The sequence below is a fragment of the Psammomys obesus genome, unplaced genomic scaffold (genome assembly GCF_907164565.1).
Source record: "Psammomys obesus unplaced genomic scaffold, mPsaObe1.curated_primary_1811, whole genome shotgun sequence".
Taxonomy (NCBI): domain Eukaryota; kingdom Metazoa; phylum Chordata; class Mammalia; order Rodentia; family Muridae; genus Psammomys; species Psammomys obesus.
Genome location: NW_026590677.1, coordinates 7,112,841 through 7,139,856, shown reverse-complemented (window position 1 = coordinate 7,139,856; position 27,016 = coordinate 7,112,841). Strand labels below are relative to the sequence as shown.

General features: G+C 37.9%; 1 protein-coding gene across 2 annotated transcripts in view; it reads left to right on the top strand.

Annotated features, from left to right (window-relative positions):
- The window catches only part of Pcdh19 (protocadherin 19), a 164,390-nt gene that overhangs the window by 72,518 nt on the left and 64,856 nt on the right, over positions 1-27,016 (top strand). Inside the window, exon 4 of one of the 2 annotated variants that reach the window (XM_055608289.1) lies at positions 8,573-8,742. In XM_055608289.1, coding sequence (XP_055464264.1) covers positions 8,573-8,742 — 170 coding nt within the window. Of the gene's footprint in view, positions 1-8,569; positions 8,743-27,016 lie in introns of both variants that reach the window. The other variant, XM_055608290.1, reaches the window with a different exon arrangement.

Sequence of the window (27,016 nt, the reverse complement as noted above, 5' to 3'; positions counted from 1 at the left end):
CATTCCCACCCCCTCTCCATCTTTTCCCTCTATGCCCTTCCCTTAGTCCACTGATAGAGGAGGTCCTCCTCCCCTTCTATCTGACCCTAGCCTATCAGGTCTCATCAGGACTGGTTACATTGTCTTCCTCTGTGGCCTGGCAAGGCTGCACCTCTGCCCCCCACCCCCAGGGGCAGTTATCAGAGAGCCTCTCCTTGAGTTCAGGCCAGATAAAGTTCCTGCTCTCCTAACTAGGGACCCAACTTGGAGACTGATTCTATGGGCTACATCTGAGCTGGGGGTTTTAGGTCCTTTCCATGCATTGTCATTGGTTGGGGTATCAGTCTTTGCAGGGCCCCCAGGGTTCAGTTTTTATGACTCTGTTGGTCTCCTTTTAGAGTTCCTGTCCCCTCGAGGCTTTTCTACCTCCCCCTTTTTTCATAAGATTCCCTATACTCTGCCCAAACTTTGGTTATGAATCTCTGCCTCTGCTTTGATACCTTGATCAGGAGAGTTTTTCAGAGGCCATCACACAGACACTTTTTTTTATTCTTTCCCACCTGTCTACATTTGGTAGTTGAGAACTGGTCATCTCTGGTAGCAAAATGCATTTCTTGTAGCAAAATGCATTTCATTTTCATGAAAACAATGGCATTGAAAATGTAACTGAAAAGACTCATCCAGAGAAACATGAGAGGAGTAATAATAACTTCTGGCCAGTTGAGAGATGTGATCATGACAGAGTGATTCTGTAGGACAGACAGTACCTTAACATTCATCTTCTTCCATTGTCTGATTTTCTGTTTCTTTGCATTCATGGAAGTAATATCATTAGAAATCCAGAAGGGTGGTTCAGAGACATGAATTAACACGGAAAAGCATGAGGATTAGATCTCAAAGGGAGAAAAAAGGTCTATGGCATATTCCCCATAATTTTCTGGATGGAGGAATCCCAACATTATATCTCTAAAACTCTATTCTAAATGTTTTAAAATGAGTTCTAGGTTATCTCCACGAATAGTCCTTGGTTGGAGTATGAGGCTCTGGGAAGTTCCCTGTGTTCAAATTATCTTGTTCTGTTGCTCTGCTTGTGGAGTTCCCGTCCCCTCTAGCTCTTACTATTTCCCACTTCTTAAATAAAATTCCATTCACTCTGCCCATCAGTTGTCCATCAGGCTCAGCATCTGCTTTGACAGTGTATACTGCAGAGGCTTTCAGAGGCCCTCTGTGGCAGGTTCCAAGGTTGTTTCCTGTTAAAATGAAATTGTCCTTCTGCTGGTCACCAGAGCAGTAATAGAAACATTTCTGCTTGCAAAATATCTCTGAAGTTCAATATTTTTCTGTACTGTTATCTGTAATCTAAGGACATACCCAAGGTGCTTTCTGAGAGAAGCCCAGATTAGCAAACTAGGTGAATTGAGGTTTTTTTTCTGGGTAGATTTTCATCTTCCTATGTTTGTATTACTGCTATCTTCTCAAAGTAGGGTAGGCCAGCAGTGCTACTTTGCCATGGCTGCAACACTGTTTCTTCAAGCCTGCTCTCTGCAGGGCTGGCTAATATCAACTTCTGGAGTCCTTTTGGAGCCTTATCAAGCAGAATGGGAGGCTGTAGCTCAAAGAAAACACAATAGTAATTGATCAACACATCAGAAGTAGTTTAGAAAGAAAAAAAAATGAACCTTGGCTTTTAAGTTTTGCATGGTGGTTACTACCAAAACTGTGCCAGAGTTTTGCAGCATCTGGCATGGTGCCATGTATCTAGTAAGTAATTGGTACATGTTTTCAGCTAACTAAGAGAAAGGAGTGGAAGGAAACATTTTGTTTTCAATAAAAAGAGAGCGGTAAAATTCCTTTTAAAGCAGCCGTTTTTGAACAATAGTATGCACTGGTAAAGGTAATATTCAGCTCTATTTTTAGAGAAGCTCCCATTTTGACAGCTTCCAAGGATTAATGACAGAGGTGGTCTAGAAAACACTCTGGATCACACTTTCTTAGAGTTCCAATATGCTTTTGCCTCTCTTTTCTTAGTCACAAATGACAGGTATATGGCATCACCTATTGGAGATGTGTCCTGTATCCTTTTAGATTCTTCTGTCTATTGCAAAAGTAATATTTTAAAGGGTACATGCAGATTAGTATTACTGTAATGTTCTTTCATCAAGCGTATGTAGAATAGCTCTTCTGTACAGAATCCTGTTATAGGTGTTTTTTAATATTTCTTTTTTTATTAATTTATTTTTTATTAATTGCAATTTATTCATTTTGTATCCCAGCTGTAGCCTCCTACTTCATCCCCTCCCAATCCCACCTTCTTTCCCTCTTCTCCTCCCATGCCCCTTCCCCAGTCCAATGATAGTCCTCTCCTTTACTCTGACCCTAGCCTATTGGTCTCAAAAGGACTAGCTGCATTGTGTTCTGCTGTGACTTAGTAAGATTGTTTCCTCCTCAGGTGAAGGTGATCAAAGAGCCAGCCACTGAGTTCCTGTCAGAGACAGCGCCTGTTCCCCTTCCTAGGGAATCCACTTGGACACTGAGCTGTCATTGGCTACATCTGTGCAGGGGTTCTAGGTTATTTACATGCATGGTCCTTGGTTGGACTATCAGTCTCATAAAAGATCCCTGTGCCCAGATTTTTGGATCTGTTGCTCTTCTTGTGGAGCTCCTGTCCCCTCCAGGTCTTTCTATCTTCCCCTTTTTTCATAAGATTCCCTGCACTCTGCCCAAAATTTGGCTATGAGTCTTAGCATCTGCTTCAATACCTTGTTGGATATAGTCTTTCAGAGGCCCTCTGTGATAGGTTCCTGTCCTGTTCCCTGTTTTCTCCCTCTTCCAATGTCCATACTGTTTGCCTTTCTCAATGAGGATTGCTTTTGTTACCCAGGGTCCTCCTTCTTGCTTAACATCTTTAGGTGTACAGATTTTAGTATGTTTATCCTATCTTGTATGTCTAATATCTACTTTTAAGTGAGAATATACCGTGTGTGTCTTTCTGCTTCTGGGATACCTCACTCAGGATGATCTTTTCTAGATCCCACCATTTGCCTGCAAATTTCATGGTTTCCTTGTTTTTAATTACTGAATAGTATTCCATTGCGTAAGTGTACCAACTTCCGTATCCATTCCTCTGTTGAAGGACATCTGGATTGTTGCCAGATTCTGGCTATTATAAATAAAGCTGTTACGAACATGGCAAATGGCCTTTTTGTATACTTGAGCATCTTTTGGATATATACCTAAGAGTGGTACAGCTGAATCTTGAGGTAGCACTATTCCTAATTTTCTGAGAAAATGCCAGATTGATTTCCAAAGTAGTTGTACAAGTTTACATTCCCACTAGCAATGGATGAGGGTTCCCCTTTCTCCACATCCTCTCTAGCATGCATTGTCACTTGAAATTTTGATCTTAGCCATTCTTATGGGTGTTAGGTGAAATCTCAGGGCCATTTCAATTTGCATTTCACTGATGACTAAGTACATTGAGCATTTCTTTAAGTTTTTTCTCTGCAATTTATAATCATCTATTGGGAATTCTCTGTTTAGCTCTGTATCCCAGTTTTTTTTTTTAATTGGATTACTTGATTTTTGTTTTTTAACTTCTTGAGTTCTTTATAGATTCCAGATATTAGCCCTCTGTCAGAAATAGGTTTGGTGAAGTTCCTTTCCCAGTCTGTAGGCTCTCATTTTGTTCTGATAATAGTGTTCTTTGTTTTATAGATGCTTTTCAGTTTCATGAAGTCCCATTTATTGATTGTTGATCCTAGAGCCTGTGCTGTTGGTGTTCTGTTCAGGAAGTTGTCTCCTGTGCCAATTCAAGTCTTTTCCCTACTTTTTCTTCCAATAGATTTAGTGTGTCAGCTTTTATGCTAATAACTTTGATCCAGGTGGAGTTTAGTTTTGTTCAGGGTATGGGTCTATTTGCATTTTTTCTACATGTAGACATCTGTTTAGACCAGCACCATTTGTGGAAGATGCTCTCCATTTTCCATTGTATGGATATGGTTTTGGTTTCTTCGTTAGAAATTAAGTGTTGGTAGGTATGTGGATTTATATCTGGGTCTTTGATTCAATTCTATTGATCTTCCAGTATGTTTCTACGCCAGTATCCTGCAGTTTTTATTTCTGTTGCTCTATAGTACAGCTTGAGGTCTGGGATAGAAATAACTCCAGAAGATCTTTTATTATACAGGATTGTTTTAGCTATTCTGGTTTTGTTTTGGATTTTTTTTTCCATATGAAATTGAGAATTGTTGTTTCAAGTTCTGTAAAGAACTGTATTGTTATTTTGATGGGAATTGCATTGAATCTGTAGATTGCTTTTGGCAGGATTACCATTTTCAATATGTTAGTCCTACCAATCCATGAGCACAGGAGATTGTTCCTTCTTCTGATGTCTTCTTCAATTTCTTTCTTCAGAGACTTGAAGTTTTTTTTTTTTTTAAACAGGTCTTTCACTTGCTTGGTTAGAGCAATACCAAGGCACTTAATGTTATTAGCGGCTATTGTGAAGGGTGTAGTTTCCCTGATTTCCTTCTCAGACCTTTGTCTTTCCTATACAGGAGGGCTACTGATTTTTTTTTTAGTTAGTTAATTTTGTATCCATCCACTTTGCTGAAGGTGTTAATCAGCTGAAGGAGTTCTCTGGTTGAATTTTTGGGGTCGCTCATGTATACTATCATATCATCTTCAAACAGTGATAATTTGATTTCTTCCTTTCCGATTTGTTTCCCTGTGATCTCCTTTAGTTGTCTTATTGCTTTAGCTAGGTGCAAACAGTGAAGGTTACAGATAAGCAGATGGCTGTTACAGGCTTTTTAAAATGTACTTGTCCCCCTGCTGGCCACCAGAGCAGTAATAGAAACATTTTCATTTACAATACCATTAGAAACAGGTCTCCTTAATTTATTGTCCCACAAAAGTTGTTTTACAAGTCTCTCATCTCCCAAGAGGTACACAGGTAATAAAGCAAGTGAAATCAGCATTTTTTAATGCATGGCATAAATTGTTATTTGTTTTGGGTAGTAGCCATTTACCAGGCTGTTTTACTGTTTGCAGCATCTTGTTCAATGGTTTTTAAACTGCCTTACACAAATCCATTCATTAAGCCACTAAATGTCCTTACAAGATCACAGTAAGCAGTACTTAGTTTGTCAGATGGGCAAACTGATCTTTAAATGAATTAACTATCTGAGGTTTGAGGGAGTAGTGGCTATACCTTTGTTTTTTCTACTTTTACTCACCCAGCTGTTCCTTAGATCATGTCAGGTAATCCTTCACAGTTTAGTTTTCTCTTTTACCTGAAAAAAAAAAAAGCCTTCAGAAGCCCAGAGGTGGGTTGCAGCATTCTGATGAATACAAAATGGAAAACGAAATTTTAAAAATGCAGATTGAAAAGCAATTAGGTGAAGTGTCATAGAGATCACCAGCTTCCAGGGAGATAACTCAGTGCAATTAAACATTATTCTTTTTTGTTTTGATTTTCTTTTTTTTAACTCTTTTTAAATTTATTTTTTATTTTTTAATATTAGTTACAGTTTGTTAACTTTTTATCCCTGCTGTATCCTGCTTCCTCATTCCCTCCCAATCCCACCCTCCCTCCCTCATCTCCTCCCTGCCCCTTTCCAAGTCCACTGATTGGGAAGGACCTCCTCCCTTTTCATCTGACCCTGTAAACATTATTCTTACTTTGAAGGTATTGAGAAGCTAAGCCAAAGTGAAAAGTGCATCAGGTCATACAGCCTTTATCATTCAAAAAAGCAAGGACACATATTTGGTAGGAGAGATATTTTTCTGTTCTCGAAGTTTAGGAAAAATGGCATAATGGACATTGGCTGACAATTGTTTACCGAAGATAGAAATACTGATTAAATAAATATAAAAATTCTTATACCAATCCCATAAAATACTATGGCCATACTATTTATTTGTAATATGAGGTATTACACAGAATAGTGATCATATTTCATAATGATAATTTCATTGAACATCTATTTCTATCTGCCTCTTCATGCAATGTATCTTTTTTCCTTTTTAAAAATTTATTTATTTATTCGCTTTACATCCTGAGTGTAGCCCCTATTCTCCTAGTCCCCTCTCGCATACCCCTCCTCCACATTCTCTCCTCCCCTTCTCCTCAGAGAAGGAGGATTACCATGGGTACCAACTCACATTTACATATTAAATCACTGCAGGGCTAGGCGCATCCATTTCCACTGAGACAAGATATGGCAGCTCATTTAGGGGAATGGGATCCAAATGGAGACATCAGAGTTTGAGAGAGCTTCTGCTCCAGTTGCTGGAAGATCCACATAAAGAGCAAGCTATATCTACTACACCTGTTAAATATGTGAAGGGACCCTAGATCCAGTCCATCATGCAAATTATCTTACTGAGTCATTAGAATGCTCTTCTTTTTATTAAAAATTATTTATTATTTATTACAATTTATTCACTTTATATCCCAGCTGTATTCCCCTCATTCATCTCCTCCCAGTCTCACTATGTCCCTCCTCTAGTCCAATGATAGGGGTTGTCCTCCTCCCCTGCTATCTGACCCTAGCCTATAAGTTCCCATTAGGAATGACTGCATCATCTTCCTCTGTGGCCTGTCAAGGCTACTCTCCCTCCCTGCAAGAAGAGGAGGTCAAAGAGCTGGTCACTGAGTCCATGTCAGAGACAACTCCTGCTCCCCTTACAAGGTAGCGCATATTGAGAGTGAGCTGCTTATGGGCTACATACATCTGAGCAGAGTTTCTAGGTCTTCTCCATGTATCTGTCTCTGCCGCCCCTACCCCCCAGTCCCTGATGTTTTGTCTCTGTTGATCTCCTAGAATGGTCTTCTGAGGAAAGCTTTATCAAAGCAAAGAGTTCAAGGATTGGATATGGAGCCCAGAGCCAAACAAATTGGCAGAATGCATGTTATCACTTGCCCTAATGACTCCAAATTAGGTGCTTTTTCTTGCACACTATGTTACAGAATACTGGTGAAAGAATGCATAACATTGTTCTCAACAGAAGGTGATTTGGACATACCTCCCAGTTGGTTATGTGTTAATTTTATGTGCTTCTTCTAGAACAAATGTGCAGAGTACCAGTGTATCCTTGTGTCCATGGCATAGCACATCATCACATATAGTGAACATTTCAATGTCTCTGAGAGGCAGACCTGTAAATGTTCAAAGTTTAAGACATTGAGTCATGCAGTTGTATAGTCTTAAGAATTTTTTTTTTTTTTGCTCTGTCTTCAGTAAGCTAGAAGGCCAGAGCAGCTGATGCTATAATATGGAAACCTGAGAATTAGAGAACCAGTTCTAGAGATTTCTGTCAGCCTGGAAGCCTGAAAATGAAGAACTCTTAATATAGGAGAATATTGATGTCCCAGTTCAAGCAGAAAGGATATTCAACATTTTGCTTATTGTTCTTTTCAGACCTTCGTCAGTGGATTGGATGAGTCCAACCAACACTGGAAAAGATACATCCTTTACTCAGTTCTTCAATCTAAATGCTAATCTCTTCAGCTAACACACTCAAGGACACATTCTGAAATAAGGCTTAACTATCTACCTGGATCATCCATGGTATAGTCAAATAGACATATAAAATTAGCTCAAACATTGTCCATGCACCAGTGGTTTCCTCACCTTTTCTTTGAACTAATTCCTTTGCTCTTTTTACTCAAAACTGGCAAGGAAGCCAGATGTGGTAGTTTAGATTTGTACTCTCTGGATTCAGGAAGAGACTGTCGAAGGGGCTTAATCACAAGTTCAAAGATCAGTGTGGGATATATATCAAGTTCCACGTCACCCTGAAGTACAGAATGAGATCATTTCAAAAACAGAACAAGTAATCATACAAGGAAAAGATTAACCTGGTTTCTCCAACCCTGATCATTCTTTTAATTTTAATTATACTACCTCTATTTCTGCCATTTTTGCTTTTTATTGTTTCTGATTAGTAGATATCTCTAGAGAAGCAAGTTACATAATAGTTAAGATTTAAGCACTGAAATTTGACAAACTAGGTTTGATCTTAGATGTGCTACACTTTTTTTGTGCCAGCAGTGTGACCTTGGGCATATTATTTAACTTTTACACATCTCTGTTATCTCATCTATAAATAGGAATAATATTAGCACCTTTCCTTACACATCCAGTATCGCTTAGAAAGTTAATATTGAACATTAAGTTAACATTAAGTTGACTATAAGTTAAAACAGTAACTCACAAACAGTAATTTCTCAGAAAACATTAGCTATTTCTATTTGACTTTAATTGTGTAAGAATAGAAAAAAAGGGAAATGACATTTTTAAAAATGGTTTTAGATTCTGATCTCCAACCACCTTGCCTTCCATGATGCACAATAAAGAAGCAAATGAAAAAAAAAATAGCTGTATCAGTATCCAATAATGAAAATCTCTTTGTATTATTAAGTTTCATTATCTTCTAACAGAAATGTCTCTCATCCATATTTCTACCCTTTTGGACAATCTAGCCACTCCTGGCCTTCTTACAGAGCTGACATCATCCTGGCTAGGAAAGACTTTAAAAATCAGATATATCACAGTTGTAAATTAACATGCTTTCTTCATCCCAGCAGTTCCACCTTCAAGGACCTAGAGGGCAACAGCCTGAAGGATAGTGGGCATGAGGAGAGTGACCAGACTGACAGTGAGCATGATGTCCAGAGGAGCCTGTACTGTGATACTGCTGTGAATGATGTGCTGAACACCAGCGTGACCTCCATGGGATCTCAGATGCCTGACCATGGTAAGGTCTGGACAATTTTAAGTTGGAACCATGTGTTCCAAAGTAGCCAGAGTCTTTCTAGGTACATTGCACTACTTTACTGCAGCCCATATGTTATTAGTTAGTTCACATGTTAGCAGCATCTATAGAGTTTTGAGGTGTTACTATAAGTCTACCTCCTTGTGTAATGTTGGGGGGCATTTTATAATCTGAGAGCTTCTACAGTATCTTTAATAATAACAGCAATGAGCAGATAGGAAGTAAGCAGATGCTTTCTCACCAGGAGTAAATGGCTATTTATGCTACAGTGCATGAATTCAACTGATCAATTAGATTACAAAGAACACAACTCCAATGAGACCAGAGGGGTGGAGTTTATTTCTCTACTGGTCTGGATAGCTTACTCCAGAGACTCTTTTCTGCCTCCAGATTATGTAGTCTTTCCTGAGGATAGAATATGCTAGACTTTCCATTTTACCTACAACGCTGCTATTCCAAAGCCGTGGAGCTACTGCAGAAGTCAGTGTGATTGCTTACAGGAGAGACAGGCTAAGAGAATGTGACTGAGTCAATACAAAACTAGTTATAGGGAAATGAGTCTCAAAACACATGTGAGGAGCCATATCCTTATGTATGAAGAGAATGCATTTTTATGAACTCAGACACAAGTACTTTTAGAAATTGGTGCCCTTTTTTAAATTAAATTTTTATTTTTATATATTAATTACAGTTTACTCCTTTTGTATACAAGCTGTAGCCCCCTCCCTCTTTCCTTCCCCATCCCATCCTCCCTACCTCATCTCCTCCCATGCTCCTCTCCAAGTCCACTGATAGGGGAGGTCCTCCTCCCCTTCCATCTGACCCTAGCTTATCAGGTCTGATCAGGACTGGTCTGCATTGTCCTCCACTGTGGCCTGGAAAGACTGCTCCCCTCTCAGGGGGAGGTGATCAAAGAGCCACCACTCAGTTCACATCTGTGAAATTGGTGCTCTTTAAAACTGTGCTAGGCAAAAATCACTGTATTAAAACACTAGCAGAAATGAGCTGAGGCAGATTGCTCATATGGACTTGGGCACAAATGTCATTTTCAATATTTTACTGATAGTATGCAAAAAAAACCCTGTCTTTTCCAATTAAGAAGTATGAATTCAATTTGGTGTTTACGTTCAGTGAAGCTTCAGAATGCTTGGTTATGTCTTGAGAAAAGCTAGTCTCATGCTCAGCTGGAAGCCCTACTGCTAAAAGTCTTAAAGATGAGAAAACAAAATATGGTGATTATGTGCTGGTCTTCAGCTGTCTCATTTTACTGTAAAAATCATTAAACTCTTTTGTTTTGGTTTACTAAATGAATCAAAAAGTGCATGATTCACAAAACAAAATGTTTTTCATGAAAAAAAAAATTAGCCACTGTAAATTCTATTAAATTGTCTAATCCATTCCCTTCTCAGGAGATTCAAATGTCAGAGTCTATACTATAGAGAGGTCACTACCAATTGTACCCTATCTCTTTTCTTAATTGGTGAGTGGTGACATAGGCAGAGATAATATACTTTCTGGGAAATGTTACTGTATGGATGAGGATGAAAAAAATTCAACATTTATATAGCTGAATCAGAAGCAATTTAATTCTCAGAGGATACAGACAGATACGTATCATTTCCTACTCATGTGTATCTCAAAGAAATGCTTTCTTTTTTTAGATCAGAAAGGTTTTCTGTTAGCTGCTCTCTAAAATGAAATGACTCTAGGAAACTAAACAGTCATAATTGATCATCACTATATGCCTGGCTATACCAATATCTTAATTTTTGTCACATTTCTCTAGGAAAACAGTATCACTGGGTTGAAGCTAGAGGTTCTGAGTGTTTCTTACCTATGGGTTGCATTATGTATGGTGTAGACCGAGTTAACAGCGAGAATATTAGAAAACACATATGTGACAGTATCCAAAGAATCCCTTACATAAAAAAAGAAAAAAAGAAAAAAAAAAACGATGTTTTCATACACATTCGTACACATAGGCACACATTTTTCTATATCATTTTGACAACATTTTTACAATTTGGTATTTTATTTACAATTTGGTATTTGGTATTTATTTACATGCTCATATTTTCATATTTTTTATTGTTCCAGCAATGGTTAAACTTTAAACCAAATCTTCAGCTGGTCCTTTTTAGTTTAAATAGCAAAATAAACTGAATTCTTGTTTATATCTCAGTCTTTACCTCGTGATACCCTACAGTTTCTGATGGTTTTGTAATAATATGTAACTGTATATCTCAAGTCAACTCAGACTTGCCACAAGAACTGTGACACCAACTAACTTGGGCTGATTATTAGCACTCCAAAGTTTTTTTTATAGTGTTTATTGTCTTAAACCTACATTCATGTAAGTGTATCCTATCTTAAGGCTCACTAGTCGAAAGGCATTCACTGAGAGAATTCAACATGCATGCCTGATCTTGAATTCCAGACAAAACTTTGAATCTGACACTTCTTTTTGTTTGTGAAAACCATTGTAACATTGTACCAACTGCAACCAATAAAGGTTAAAGTCTTATACCACTGTATTGGGGAGTTTGGTTCACCTTGGGTGTCATAACTGTGGGTCTTTCTTATGACTTATGGCTATTAACATTAGTATGACCTCTTTTTCTGCACATGTGGAAACATGTATTTGATGAGAAATCCCAGGAAAAAAAAAGATTTTTTTTCAGGATAAAAAAGATTTTATGCACCCATTATTTTTTCCTTGAGCAGTCAGAAATGGCTTGTTATATGTTCTCATATTGTATTGTCAATATTTACGGAGGTACAAATTATATTTGGTCCACTCATTTTGAGAAACAGTAGAGACGCAGGCTTCATTGTAATGTCCTAAGTTTCTTCAGTATTTGCTTTTATAACTTTGCTACAACATTTAGAATGCTCAGTGTGAATGACAAGGGAGTTTTCAGTCTTGAGTATAGGTCCAAATATCTTATTTTTCAATAGCTTTTCTATGAGAATCCTTCTAGGCATAAAACCCCAGAATCATTATGTTCAATAAAGGAAGGAGACTACTTAAAAGACTGAAATTCAGAAGACAAAACCTGGATGTTCAATTACTGTAGCATTTGGATTGTGTTTTGATTACTTCACACAAAACTATTTGTGGGCTGGGTCAAAATGGCAACACAGGAATAACAAGAATCTCTGCTCTCTACATCTCTATCAACCATGGCACCTCTCTTAAGTTTGAAATTAGGTCAGGTGGTGGGCGAACTTGCTGAGCTTACTTCCTTGGTGGCTACAGAATTCAAAATTTATTTGCCATCCATCATGCCCATGAATTAACATGGCCTATCTAGATTTGTCCCTTAGTCCTGTGGATCTTGTTGTGGCTTTCTGGAAAGGAAGATAATGGGGCTTCCATTATCCAGTGTTTCCTCCTGACACACTGTGTTGTTTAAAATATTATGTCTCAGTTGGTCTCAAAATACCTTGAGAACAAGTAAGTGTTGTCACATCTGTTAAAGCTTCTCTTCTAAATGAGCTCCTAAGATGATTTGGTGCTGAGCTTGGGCATCCAGATCACATCTCTCTTTCTCTCTCTCTCTCTTTTCATTTTATTCATTATGTTTTCACTGATTTTCTTTCTGTCCCTTATTTTTCGTTTATTATTATTATTATTATTATTATTATTTTATGATTTATTCACTGTGTATCCTGGTTGTAGTACCTCCCTCATCTCCTCCAGGTACCACCCCACTCCCTCTTGCTCCCCTATCCCTCTCCCCTAGTCCACCGATAAGGAAAGTCCTCTTCCTCTAATTTTTGACCCTAGCCTATCAGGTCCCATCAGAACCACCTGGATCTTTTTCTTTTGTGGGCTGGCAAAAAGACCAATCACATATCTTAACCAGTGCATTCCTCATCTGATTTTATTCAGCACATTTACCACCTTCTTGAGAAGATAAGAACCTGATTCCTTTAATGCCTAAAATTGAAAATTGGGTGGGGGGAAATGGGTGAGGCTCATGATTATATTATCTAATTGAGGATATTACAAGATTCAATTTCTCTTTAGCAAATTTTTCCTTGAGATGAATAGTGCTGAGTTTAGTAGACTTTTGCTTTTTTTGCAAGGACATTTGTGGTGATGTGGATATTGCAATATGCTTAAATGTGTAATATGGATTTAAAACTAAAGTTTATGGGGATCTTATCTTAGAACATCATACTAGTTCCAAGTCCAAGTAAATTGATTCAAAATCACACTCAATTTCCTTCTTTACAATTGTAATTACTGATTATAAATTCATCTACTGAAAAAATGAGTGTAATTGGTCTAATATGTGCCTACTTTAGAGCTCACTACAATACTGACTTGGTTTCCTTCCCATGCTAACTGGTATCAAATAGAAATAATACACAGAAATTTATAGTGACAATCTGCTTCTCACATCCAAAAACACCCAAATGCCAGATAATCATTGTTTTATTTGGGGAAGAAGTTTTAGCAGGGAAGCATTAAGTTGTACATTTTACTTGTTTGTCCATGAAACTCATCACTTAAATATTTTCAGTGTAAAACATGAATGAGAACTTCCTGTACACTGAATGTGCCTGCTGCCACAACATTGCCATGAAAATGTGCCATAGTCTTCATTTCATGCAAAGACTATTATCAACCACAAGTATATTAATATGTTTGCACCCTCAACACTTGAACAGTGTGAAAAATTTCATTTTCTCTAGTCTTTTAATGAAATTATGATTCAGTGACTGCACATCTTTATTTATTTCCTTATCTTTCCCTCTGACTTACCTTTCACCTCACTAAATTTCCAAACACTCATTTCTATTAATCTCTTGGCAAAACAGGGAATTCTCTTGTGACATTGCAAAGCAGTGTGCTGCTAGGCTCCAGAAATTGTAGCAAGGACCAGATGTTCACAGAGTAATTGAAAATTCCATTTTATCAGAATAGCATTTGCTGTCAAAATATTTTATCTTTACTGCAACAAAGTGGTTGATTAGATCCCCCTGGACCTAAATTAGAATCTTTGAGGCTAGATATACTGTTTTGCAATTCAAGTGGTTATTTCTTTACTAGTTTGGCTCATATAGGAACTTTTAGAAATAGCTTCATCTTTTTAATTTATTTTATTTTTTTTGTTTTAATCACAGGTCATTCACTTGTATCCCAGCTGAAACCCCCTCCATTTTTCCCTCCCAGTCCCATCCTCACTCCCTCATCTCCTCCCATGCTCCACTCCAAGTCCACTGATAGGGGAGATCTTCCTCCCCTTCCATCTGACCCTAGCTTATCAGGTATCTTTAGGTATCTGTGTCCTAGCAAGACTGCTCCTCCCTTCACTGGGGGAGGGAGGAAGCTCAATGACACAGTCATTGAGTTCATGTCAGAAATAATCCTTGTCCCCCTTACTAAGAAACCCACTTGGATATTGAGCTACCATGGGCTACATCCGAGCAGGGGTTTTAGGTTATATCCATGCATGGTCCTTGGTTGGAGAAACAGTGTCATAGAAGACCTCTGTATCCTGAGATATTTGGTCATTGTGGAGCTCCTGTCCCCTCTAGGTCATACTAACTCCCACTTTTTTCATATGATTCCCTGCACTCTGCCAAAGGTTTGGTTATGAGTCTCAGCATCTGCTTTGATACACTGCTAGGTGGAGTCTTTCAGATGCCATCTGCCGTAGGCTCCTGTCCTGTTACTTGAGTTCTCCTACTTCCAATGTCGATCCCCTTTGTCTTTCTAGGTGAGGATTGAGCATCTTACTCAGGGTCCTCTTTCTTGTTTAGCTTCTTTAGGTGTACAGATTTTAGTATGTTTATCCTTATATGTCTAGTACCCACTTATAAGTGAGTACATACCATGTGTGTCTTTCTGCTCCTGGGATACCTCACTCAGGATGATCTTTTCTAGATCCCACCATTTGCCTGCAAAATTCATGATTTCCTTGTTTTTAATTTCTGAGTAGTATTCCATTGTGTAAAAGTACCACAATTTCTGTATCCATTCCTCCATTGAGGGACATCTGGATTGTTTCCAGGTTCTGACTATTACGAATAAAGCTGCTGCAAACGTGGTTGAGCAAATGTCCTTGTTGTGTACTTGAGCATCTTTTGGACATATGCCTAGGAGTGGTATAGCTGGATCTTGAGGAAGCACTATTCCTGATTGTCTGAGAAAGTGCCAGATTGATTTCCAAAGTGGTTGTACAAGTTGGCATTCCCACCAGCAATGGATGAGGGTTCCCCTTTCTCCACATCCTCTCCAGCATGTGTTGTCACTTGAGTTTTTGATCTTAGTGGTTCTGATGGTTGTAAGGTGAAATCTTAGGGTTGTTTTGATTTGCATATCTCTGATGGCTAAGGAAGTTGAGGATCTCTTTAAGTGTTTCTCTGCCATTCTATATTCTTTTACAGAGAATTCTCTGTTTAGATCCATACTCTATTTTTTAAAATATTTTTTTTTATTATTAATTACACTTTATTCATTTTGTACCCCCCCATAAGCCCCTCCCTCCTCCCCTCCCAATCCCACCCTTCTTCCCCTTTCTGCATGCATGCCCCTCCCCATTTTTAATTTGATTGCTTGAATTATTGCCTTTTAACTTCTTTAGTTCATTATATATTCTGGATATCAGCCCTCTGTCAGATGTAGGATTGATGAAGATCCTTTCCCTATCTGTAGGCTGTCGTTTTGTTCTGACAATGGTGTCCTTTGCTTCACAGAAGCTTTTCAGTTACATGAGGTCCCATTTATTGATTGTTGATTTTAGAACCTGTGGTGATAGTGTTCTGTTCAGGTAGTTGTCTCCTGTGCCAATGAGTCCTAGGATCTTCCCCACTTTTTCTTCTAACCGATTTAGAGTATCTGGTTTTATATTGAGGTCTTTGATCCACTTGTACTCTAGTTTTGTGCCGGGTGATGAATGTGTCTCTGTTTTCATTTTTCTGCATATGGACATCCAGTTGGACTAGCACCATTTGATGAAGATGCTGTCTTTTTTCCATTGAATGGTTTTGGCTTCTTTGTCAAAAATCAAGTATTCATAGGTATGTGGGTTTATTTCTGGGTTTCCTATTCAGTTACATTGATCTTCCTTTCTGTTTCGGTGCAAATACAATGCAGTTTTTAGTACTATTGTTCTGTAGTACAGCTTGAGATCAGGGATGGAGATACCTCCAGATGATCTGTTGTTGTACAGGATCATTTTGGAAATTCTGTGTTTTTTCTTTCTCTATATGAAGTTGATAATTTTTCTTTCAAGGTCTGTAAAAAATTGTGTTGGTATTTTGATGGGAATTGCATTGAATCTGTAGATTGCTTTTGGTAGAATGACCATTTTCACTATGTTAATTCTACTGATCCATTAGCATGGAAGATCTTTCCATCTTCTGATGCCGTCTTCAATTTCTTTCATCAGAGACTTAAAGTTTTTTTCAAAAATTTATTTCACCTGCTTGGTTAGAATCACCCCAAGGTACTTTATGTTATTAGTGGCTATTGTGAAGGTTGTTGTTTCCCTGATTTCTTTCTCAGCCCTTTTGTCTTGGGTATACAAGAGGACTTCTGATATTTTTGAGTTAATTTTGTATCCAGCCAGTTTACTGAAAGTGTTTATCATTTGAAGGAGTTCCCTGGTTGAATTTTTCGAGTCACTCAGGTATACTATCATATCATCTGCAAAGAGAGAAACTTTGACTTCTTCCTTTCCAATTTGTATCCCCTTGATCTCCCTTACTTCTCTTATTGCTCTAGCTGGACTTCAAGTACTATGTTGATGAGATATGGAAAGAGTGGGAAGCATTGCTTTGTTTGTGATTTCAGTGGGATTGATTTAAGTTTCTCTCCATTGAGTTTGATGTTGGCTATAGACTTGCTGTTTATTGTTTTTACTATGTTTAAGTATGTGCCTTGTATCCCTGATCTCTCCAAGACTTTAAACATGAATGGGTGTTGGACTTTGTCAAATGTTTTTTTTGGCATCTAAGGAGATGACCATGTGCTTTTTCTCCTTCAGTTTGTTCATATGGTGGATTACGTTGACAGTTTCTGTATACTGAACCACCCTTGCATGTTTGATGTGTTCTTGGATTCGGTTTGCAAGCATTTTATTGAGTAATTTTTGCATCAATGTTCATAAGAGAGATAGGTCTGAAGTTCTCTTTTTGTTGGGTCTTTGCGTGGTTTAGGTATGAAGGTAATTGTGGCTTCATAGATTGAGTTTGGTAATTTTCCTTCTATTTCTATTTTGTGGAATAATTTGAATAGAATTGGAATTAGCACTTCTTTGATGGTTTGGTTGAATTCTGCACTGAAACCATCTGGCCAAGGGCTTTTTTTTTGAAAGGGAGACTGTTGATGACTGCTTCACTTTCCTTGGGGGATATAACACTGTTTAATCTTTCTTCCTGATCTTGAGTTAATTTTGGTAGATAGAATCTATCAAGAAATTTGTCATTTCATTTAGATTTTTGAATTTTGTGGCATATAGGCTTTTGTAGTCCGACCTAATAATTGTTTGGATTTCCTCAGTGTTTGTAGTTATGTCCCCTCTTTCATTTCTGATTTTGCTGATTTGGATAATTTCTCTCTGCTTTTTAGTTAGTTTGACTAAGGGTTTGTCTCTCTTGTTGATTTTCTTAAACAACCAGCTCTTGGTTTGATTGATTCTTTGAATAGTTTTATTTGTTTCTAATTGATTGGTTTCAGCCCTGAATTGGATTATTTCCAGCCGCCTGCTCTTCTTGGGTGTTTCTTTTTCTTTTTCTTTTTTCTAGGGTTTACATTTGGGCCATTAAGTTGCTTGTATGAGATGTCACAAATTTCTTCCTGAAGGCACTTAGTACTATTAATTTTTCTCTGAGCACTGCTTTCATTGTTTCTAATAAATCTGAGTATGTTGTACCTTCTTTTCACTGAATTCTGTGAAGTCTTTAATTTCTTTCTTTATTTCATCCTTAATCTAGCTGTCATTGAGTACCAAGTTGTTAAGTTTCTATGTGCATGTAGGCTTTTTGCTATTTCCAATGTTGTTTAGGTCCAGCATTAGTACATGGTGGTCAGAGAGAATAGAGGTGATTATTTCAATATTCTTGAATCTGTTGAGCCTTGCTTTGTGACCAACTATATGGTCTATTTTGGAGAAAGTTCTATGAATTGCTGAAAAGAATGTATACTCTTTTGAGTTTGGGTGAAAGGTTCTGTAGACATCTATTAGGTCCATTTGAATTAAGATCTTTATTAAGTGCCTTTATTTCCCTATTTTCCTTCTGTCTAGATGATCTGTCCCTTGGTGACAGTGGAGTGTTGAAGTCTCCCACTATTAAGGTGTTTTGATCGATGTGTGATTTAAATTTTAATAATGTTTCATTTATGGATGTAGGCTTTCTTATTTTTGGGGCATAGATATTCAGAATTGTGATGTCTTCTTGGTGGATTTTTCCTTCAATGAGATTGTAGTGTCCCTCCTCATTTTTTTTTTATTAATTTTGGTTGAAAGTCTATTTTATTAGATGTTAAGATAGCTACTCCAGCTTGTCTTCTGGGTCCATTTGCTTGGAAAATGGTTTTCCAGCCCTTTATTCTGAGGTAGTGTTTATCTTTGTTGCAGAGGTGTGTTTCTTGTTTCCTCACCCATTCTGTTAGTCTGTGTCTTTTTATTGGAGAGTTGAGTCCATTGATGTTCATAGATAATAGATACCCATTGATGTTCAATGTCCCAGGAGGTCCTTTGTTTCCCACAGTGGTTTTGTGGGAGGGAGGGGTCTGATGTCTGGCTGCTAGCTTAGAAGCACCCTGAATCTGGGGTTCTGTAGCACTGGAGGGCACACTCACTCTCTAGCAGACCAAATTGAAAAGCACAGGGGTTCTTCCTGTTCTCTACTGGCCAGATTGGACCTACTGAGTCAGATATGGCATGTTGAGCTCATTCAGCTCAGTGGTGCTGCAGTCCATTGAACATTAGTTCCTTTTATTGTGGAGTTGGTGTTCTTACTGTGGTTCATTGCTTGTTTTCTTTTAATTTTTGTTGGGAACTTATCTGTATCCTATATTTTCTTGGGTGTAGTTGTTTTCGTTGGATTGGAATTTTCCATCTAGTATCTTTGGTAGGTCTGTTTTACTGTTTAGATATTGCTTAAATGTAATTTTGTCATGGAATATTTTGTTTTGTCCATCTATGTTGATTGAAAGATTTGCAGGTTATAATAGTCTGGGTTGGCATCTGTGGTCCCTTAAAGCCTGTATGATATCTGCCCAGGTCCTTCTCATTAGAAGTCTGGTGTGATTCTAATAGGTCTACCTTAATATGTTACTTGGCCTTTTTTCCCTTGCTGTTTTTAATATCATTTCTTTCTTCTGTATATTAAGTATTTTGACTATGATGTGGCATGAGGACTTTCTTTTATGATCTAGTCTATTTGGTGTTCTGTAGGCGTCTTGTATGTTTATGGACATCTTTCTTTAGGTTGGGAAATTTTTCTTCTATTATTTTCTTGAAATATTTTCTGGACCTTGGAGCCTGGAATCTTCTTTTTCATCAATTCCTATTATTTTTAGATTTTGCCTTTACATGGTGCCCTTGATTTCTTGGATGTTTTGTGTTTGGGATTTTTCAGATATTACTTTTTCTTTGAGAGAAGTATCAATTTCTGAGAATGTATCTTCAGCACCTGAGATTCTCTCTTCCATCTCTTGTATTCTATCGGTGATGCTTAGCTTTGTGGTTCTTTCTCTTTTCTCTAAGTTCTCCAGCTCCAGAGTTTTCTATGTTTATATTTTCTTTATTGATTTTAATTTTGTTTTTTATGCCTTGTACCATTTCTTTCATCTGTTTGAATGTGGATACCTGTGTCTCCAAGATGGTCTCTATTTTTTTGTTTGTTTCCTCTCTATATGTCATTAATTGTGCCTCTACTTGTCTCTCCATTTGTTTGGCTATATTTGCCCGTGTATCCTTGAGAGCTTCATTCATTTCTTCTTTCTTTGCCTCCACTTGGGTGGCAATTCTTTGAAAGATTTGTTCGTTTCCTCTTTATGTGCCTCTAGTAACAAGATAAGCGTAGCTTTAAAGTCATTTTCTTGTGTTTCCGATGAGTTGGAGTATCCATTAATTTTGGGGGTTGCCAGTGAAGCCATGATGTCTTCATTTATGTTGGATGTATTCTTTCGCTGACCCCTGGCCCCTGGTTATCTGTAGTGTTCACTGTTTGTTTCTGGATTCTGCAGATCAGACTGGTCTTTCTCTGGTGTCTGGAGACTTCTTCAGGAAAATGAGACAGGTCCAGTGGTTTCAGCGTGTGCGTTATTGTTTCAGCTCTACCTGTGGCAGGAAGGTCTGCAGGTGCAGAAGGACAAATGCAGGGAAGAGTGTGAGCGTGCATGTACGTGATAGTGTGCCCCGAGGAACAGGGTGCTCGGGAATGTAGAGGCTTTCCGTGTGAGAGAAGGGCGTCTTGCAGGCTCCGAAGGGGTCGCAGGTGCTTAAGATATCACAAGTGCTGTTGATGATTGTGGCCGAAGATTCCCTGAGTACATCTGTGGCCTACAGGTTACTGGTATTCTTCTCTAACTGATTTCCAGGTGTTATTTGCCTAAACTCCACTGGTAGATCCACAGAGCACGGGCTTCAATGTCCCAGGAGGTCCTTTGTTTCCCACAATGGTTTTGTGGGAGGGAGGGGTCTGATGTCTGGCTGCTAGCTTAGAAGCACCCTGAATCTGGGGTTCTGTAGCACTGGAGGGCACACTCACTCTCTAGCAGACCAAATTGAAAAGCACAGGGGTTCTTCCTGTTCTCTACTGGCCAGATTGGACCTACTGAGTCAAATATGGCAGGTTGAGCTCAGTCAGCTCAGTGGTGCTGCAGCTGTGTTGTGCTAGGAAGTCCAGTTGTGGCTGCAGAACTGGGGTTCTTGCTGGTGCTTGCTGGTAGGTCCTGGGGAGCCTCTAAAGTGGTCCATAGATCTCGGTGGCCCAACATCTGGTGTACCTGGGTGTGTTTTGCAGGTGTTCTGGACTTTGGTGGCTGTTCAGCTGGCTCTCTGTCACTGAGGGGTTGGATGGTTCATACAATCAATGGCTGGGAGGCCCTGTGGAGTCAGTACTGCCGCTTGCATACTTGGGACTCGGGAAGGATTGTACTGCAGATCTGGGACTCTATGGCGGGCACTCAATGGGCATGTGCTCCGAGAGTGAGATTTCTGCAGATGGGCGCTCCTGTGGTTCGGGTGCTCCAAGGGGCTAAAGCTCCGGCATGGTAGAAGCTTTGGTGGGGCTCCGCGAGAGGGTGCTCAGCAAGGTGAGGCCTCCATGGATGTGTGCTCCATGTGATGGTGTACAGCAAGTGGGTACAGCTACCTGCCACGGCCGAGGAGCTAGAAGCTGTCTCAGTCCCCAGGTAGTGAATTTTGTGCTCAGCTCCTTGGCGCTGTATGTAGGCTCCCCTGAGGAAGAGGGAGACCTGAACAAGGGAAGTGCCCCTCTCTGTTCCCAGAGAAGTCCATGCACCTGATCTGAATCTATCAGTGTTCTCTGCTTCAGTAGTGTCCCCTCTCTTTCAGAAAGCCAAAACGTTTAAATTCTGGCTTCGATTGCCCCTTCACTCACTGATTTCGGAGATTCAGATCCTCTGATTTTCAAAAAATGATGTGTGCTGATCGCTGCCATATTGGATCCCCTCCTATCTTCATCTTTTTGCAAATATGCCCACTGAAATTTTTACTTACTTGAACATAGAATCATGTTTACATTGTCGCTACATATATATATATATATATATATATATATATATATATATATATATATATATATCTATCTATCTATCTTCTGGCCTTATTCATTCTGCCCCAAATAGTATAGTATTTTGATAGTAAGCAGGCATAATACATACACAAAACACAACACTACTTCATTCAAAAATTTAAAAAATCTTATTAAATTTATTTATTTATTTTTATTTTGTGTGTCTGTAAAAGAAACAGAAAGTGAGTGAGAGAGAGAGAGAGAGAGAGAGAGAGAGGAAGAGAGTTAGTCCAAGCACAAAATTACAAATAGGTTCAGGTCCAGAGGACAACTTGGAGAAATTTTTTCTCCTTTTTTTTACTCTGTGGGTCTTGAGGATTGACCTCAATCCATCAGGGGCTATCGAAGCCTATACGTACTGACTCATCTTGCCATCCCTTACTCAACAATGTTTTTGAGAACTAATGAAAATTGAATATGTTAATTATGCTGTTACTGACGGCTAAATTATCATGTTTTTACTTTGTTTTATTTAGGGTCTACTGAGATGACCCCAATAATAAAATTGTTAATATTGTGCCAATACAAAAGGCTAATAAAGATCTTATTTTATAAAAATATCAGAAAATATTTCTTGATGTTCTAATTTGCACAATATTATTAGAAAACATTTTTAAACCAGATTTGCTCTGAGGTTGAATTTCTTGTTTATCATTAATTTCATTAAAAGATGATAGGTTTCTTACCCTGCTGATTTATGGGTATTCAATATCTAGTTTATCTTTTTTTCTGATACCCAGAAATAGTAATTTTCCCCTTGTGTCAAATAAAACTTTCAAACCAGAAAGAGAGGTGAGAGGTGGTGCTTTTATATATTTCAACTACATTGTTCTATTAAATAATAATATTTCTACAAAGCATTATCTATACTTTATTAAGGCAATAATTGATTATAATAGAAAGTTGTTCTTTTTTCTATTATTATTATTATTATTATTATTATTACCATTTAATGCAATTTATTCAATTTGTATCCTGGCTGTGGACCCCTCCCTCATCTTCTCCCAAACCTACTCTCCCTCCCTCTTCTTCCCTCATGCCCCTGCCCTAGTCCACTGATAGGAGAGGTCCTCCTCCCCTTCTATTTGACCCTAGCCTATCAGGTCTCATTAGGACTGGTTTCATTGTCTTCCTCTGTGGACTTTTAAGGCTGCACCCTCCAGGGGAGGGAATCAGAGAACCTGCTACTGAGCTCATGCCAGAGAAAGTCCTGCTGATCAAGGTATGACTCATAGCCAAACTTTGGGCAGAGTACAGGGAATCTTAGGAAAGAAGAGGGCAATAGAAAGACCTGGAGGGGAAAGGAGCTCCAAAAGGAGACCAAGAGAACCAAAAAAATCTGGGCCCAAGGGTCTTTTCTGAGATTGATACTCCAACCAAGGACCATGCATGGACATAACTTAGAACCCCTACACAGATGTAGCCCATTGCAGATCAGTCTCCAAGTTGGTTCCCTAGTAATATGATCAGGGACTGTCTCTGACATGAACTCAGTGGCTGGATCTTTGATCACCCCCCCCCCCCAGGGCAGAGTACCCTTACCAGGCCACAGAGGAAGACAATGCAGCCATTCCTGATCAGACCTGATAGGGTAGGGTCAGAGGAAAGGGGGGCGGTTAGGAAGGTCCTACCCTATCAGTGGATTTGGGAAGGGGCATGGGAGGAGGCGTGGGAGGGGAGGTGGGATTGGGAGGAGATGAGGGAGGAGTCTACAACTGGTATACAAAGTGAATAAACTGTAATTAATAAAAAATAACTTAATTAAAAAACTGAGCCCTGGAGGCAGTGCATGGAGAGGACCTGAAAACCTTGGCTGATAGACTCAGTCTCCAAGAACGTTGCTCTTAACTAGTGACATCTATGATGTTAGTACTCATTCACTAACATTACTTTGGTATAAACCTTTTAATCAGAGAGTTCTTTTTTTATACTTAATCAGTTTCTCCATACAAGACATTTGGAGTAAAACCAGCTGTTTATCTTCTTTGAAATAGGAAAACTAATTGAATGCACACACACACACACACACACACACACACACACACACACACACACAGAAAGTGATTTTATAATCCATTTGAAGTTTTAGTTGTTTCATAGTCAAGGTTATTTGAAAATTTACTATTAATATCAGTTATGATAATATATTCATTATTCATCCAGAGAATGACATGTGCTATTTTTATTAGATTATGAAATGAATTTTAATGTTTCTAAGTACTAGAGGATAGAGGCTATACAAAGGGAGTACAATGAACAATTCAAAGTTTGATTCTGTAAGAGTTTATGAGCCAATAGCATAAATGTTCCAGTATGGAATAGACTGCCATATGATCAATGAAGAAATCAATTAAGAATATTTGAACTGGAAAGCAAAATGTATTTTAAAAGATACTATGGTTTAATGGAATCCCATCGGAGAAATAGCAGGAAGCCAGACACCAAGATAGTATGCTAGATGAAATTATGATCTACTTGGGTGATTTGCTAGCAGAATCTTTTCCAGATGTTTCATGCAAAAGTAAATTCTGTAGGATGAATAGATAAACTACCAATAGGGTAAAAGGTAAGAGCAAAGTCAAAATGATGGCTTCTTAATTTTTTTTTCCTCATGACCTTATTTTGCCTGTAAAAGTGTTTACAGGGCTTAAAGTATATATGTATACCAAATAAGTATACGAATAAGTCATTTTCTAATAAATCATAGAAAATTTTACCTTAAAATATATTTTTGTATACACATAATTTTACCATTTAATAAAGATGAAAGATTTGCATATGAAAAAGATTAATGTACTTATTTCTTTTTACATTAAGAGTTAAATTTTGGATAAATATTTTATACTGCAGGATACAAAAATTCTCAATTTTTTCAGAGTTTACAAATACTTTGATTTAATGATCATCAATGTAGAGAACACTGCTTTGTATAAATACATAGCACCAAATGGCAGAAGTATCTTTATGTCCCTTTCAGAATTCTTCAACATCATGTCCTAATGCCAAGCCAATTCAATTTAATGAATTTTTAAAAATGAAACTCAAGTCAGCACTTCAAATATCACATTTAAAAATAAAACATTCTAAGACAATCTTATTCAAAATATACTAATTTAATCTACTCCAAGAAATATTTGGAGAAAAATATTAGAAGTGTTTGTTTTATGTGGTTAAGTCATGCTGTTTCTATAAGAACAGTGTAATACACATGCAACTTCATACCATTCGATATTTGGACAAAGGTACTTCAGGCAGTGTTAGTTGGTGTTGAGTGCTGTCATGGTATGCAACTCGCAAAGTGTGCATCTGTTTAAGAAGCAGAGCTATGATGCTGCTCTAGGATTCAACATGAACTAGCACTGCCTGAAAGACCTCAGATTCTACATGTGTCTGATTCAGATTAATTTTTGATGGTTGTTGTGTACCCAGACATATTTTATTGTTGCCAATTTTTGTTCACAATTTCCACATTCAGTTATATGAACCTATATGTGATACAGTCTATGGCTTCCCATAGACTAGGAGTCCATAATATTGACTGCTTCACATGCTCTAAAGATGCACTAAAGTAGGAAGATCATTCTCCTTTTGAAACTTTCTTTTAATATAAGCTTATTTCTGCCTGCAATCATAAGAGTAAGAACCACAATAACTTATCAGGGATAGAGAATTGTGACTCTAAACACGGTATTTAAATATTTTTATTTTTCTGATATATCTTGAGTACATTTACTATGAAATAAATGTGGGGAATTAGGTATGGTAACAGTTTAAGAATCGATTTAAAGAATATAAAAATTATACATCATCTTTTTTATTATGTGGATCACTTTAAAAATCGCTTTTCTTTTGCCATACATGATTTTCAGTCATCAAGAATATTTTTTTTCTGCCCATAGCATCTACAAATAAAGCTGTTATGAACACAGTTGAGCAGATGTTCTTATTGAATGTTGGGGCATCTTTTGGGTATATGCCTAGGAGTGGTATGCTGGATCTTGAGGTAGCACTATTCCTAATTGTCTGAGAGATTGATTTCCAAAGTGGTTGTACAAGTTTGCACTGACTGGGGGATTTGAGGAAGGAGCCTTCAATAGGTATATATAATGAATAAATTGTGAAGAGAAAAAAAAATTAAAAAAAGAATTTGTTTTTCCTGTAGTGTTTTTAACTTCTGTCTTAATTAAGTGCCTCATTGCTAGTACATACTGAGCCAGGGAAAGCATATTTGATATATCCACATTTGAAACAAAAGTTTTCTACAAGGAAGTATTTCCACTTTTTCTCCATCTAAGACTCCACAATAACATACCAACTTAAACAAACAAACGACAGCAACACAAACCCACCAAACCTACCAGACAAGGTTTAAGTTGGCCTCTAGAGCCATGAGAAATGTTGCCTGTAGAGTTTTTCAAAGGTCCTTAACAATCTAAAACTCAAGGTTGTTGGAAATGACAGACTTTTTTTTTTTTTTGTAACTGGGAATAGTATCTCAAAAAAACAAAACAAAACAAAACAATTATTCTGCTAAGTAAAGAGAATATAAATTTGTTCTTCACAGTTATTCGAAGAAGAATGTAGTGAGGGACTGGAGGGATAGCTCAGCAGGTAGGAACACTGTGTTCAAGCATGGTGGCCTGAGTTTAAATCTGCAGAACTCGCTTAACATTTTGGGGATGGCTTCCTAAACCTGTAGCCCAGACAATGAGTGGAGGGAGCAGAGACACAAAAATTTTTGAAGCTTGCTTGCTGCTAAGCCAGCTCCAGGTTTATTAGGAGACCCTGTCTCAAGGGAATAAGACACAGAAACCTGACACTGAAACTCTGCTTTTGTCTTTGTGTTTGTGCACATGTATGCACCCTATCCCTTCTCACACATGTGTGCATACAACTTCCCCCAAGAGATAGAAACATTAAGAAATTAACTAAATAAAAAATAAAAATGGTCTCTAGAGTTATCAAGCATTATCTTTTGAGGATAGACACATGTGCAGGTGATAAATTCAAAATGCACTGTGGGAGATTTAAGGTTTTATGATGTTCTCTGGACATTAAAAACAGGCAGATCAGAGATCTACTGTGTGCCTAGAAGTATGAACAAGCTGGCGTGTGGCAGAGGTGACTTGAAGGACATTGAATCCATGGGGTGCTAAAGGAGTTTATCAGAAAATGAACTCTTAATTCACACTGCCACATTGAAGAGGATTATTGAGAGATAATTTGTCTTTTAAGGGCCCCTGTAATAACAAATAATAGTTCTGCTTTGTTAAACTTTGAAAAATTTGGCAAAAAACAGGGAGGCTGTTAATTAAAAAGTATTAAAACATTATTTAATAGTAAATTTTGCAGTTTTTAATCTTAGTACTATCCACTTCAATGGCACATAAGACTACTTGGATTCCTGCCTCAAATTTACAGGAAAAAATTCAGTATGGTTGAAGTTAGAGCTCTACACACAACTTTATAG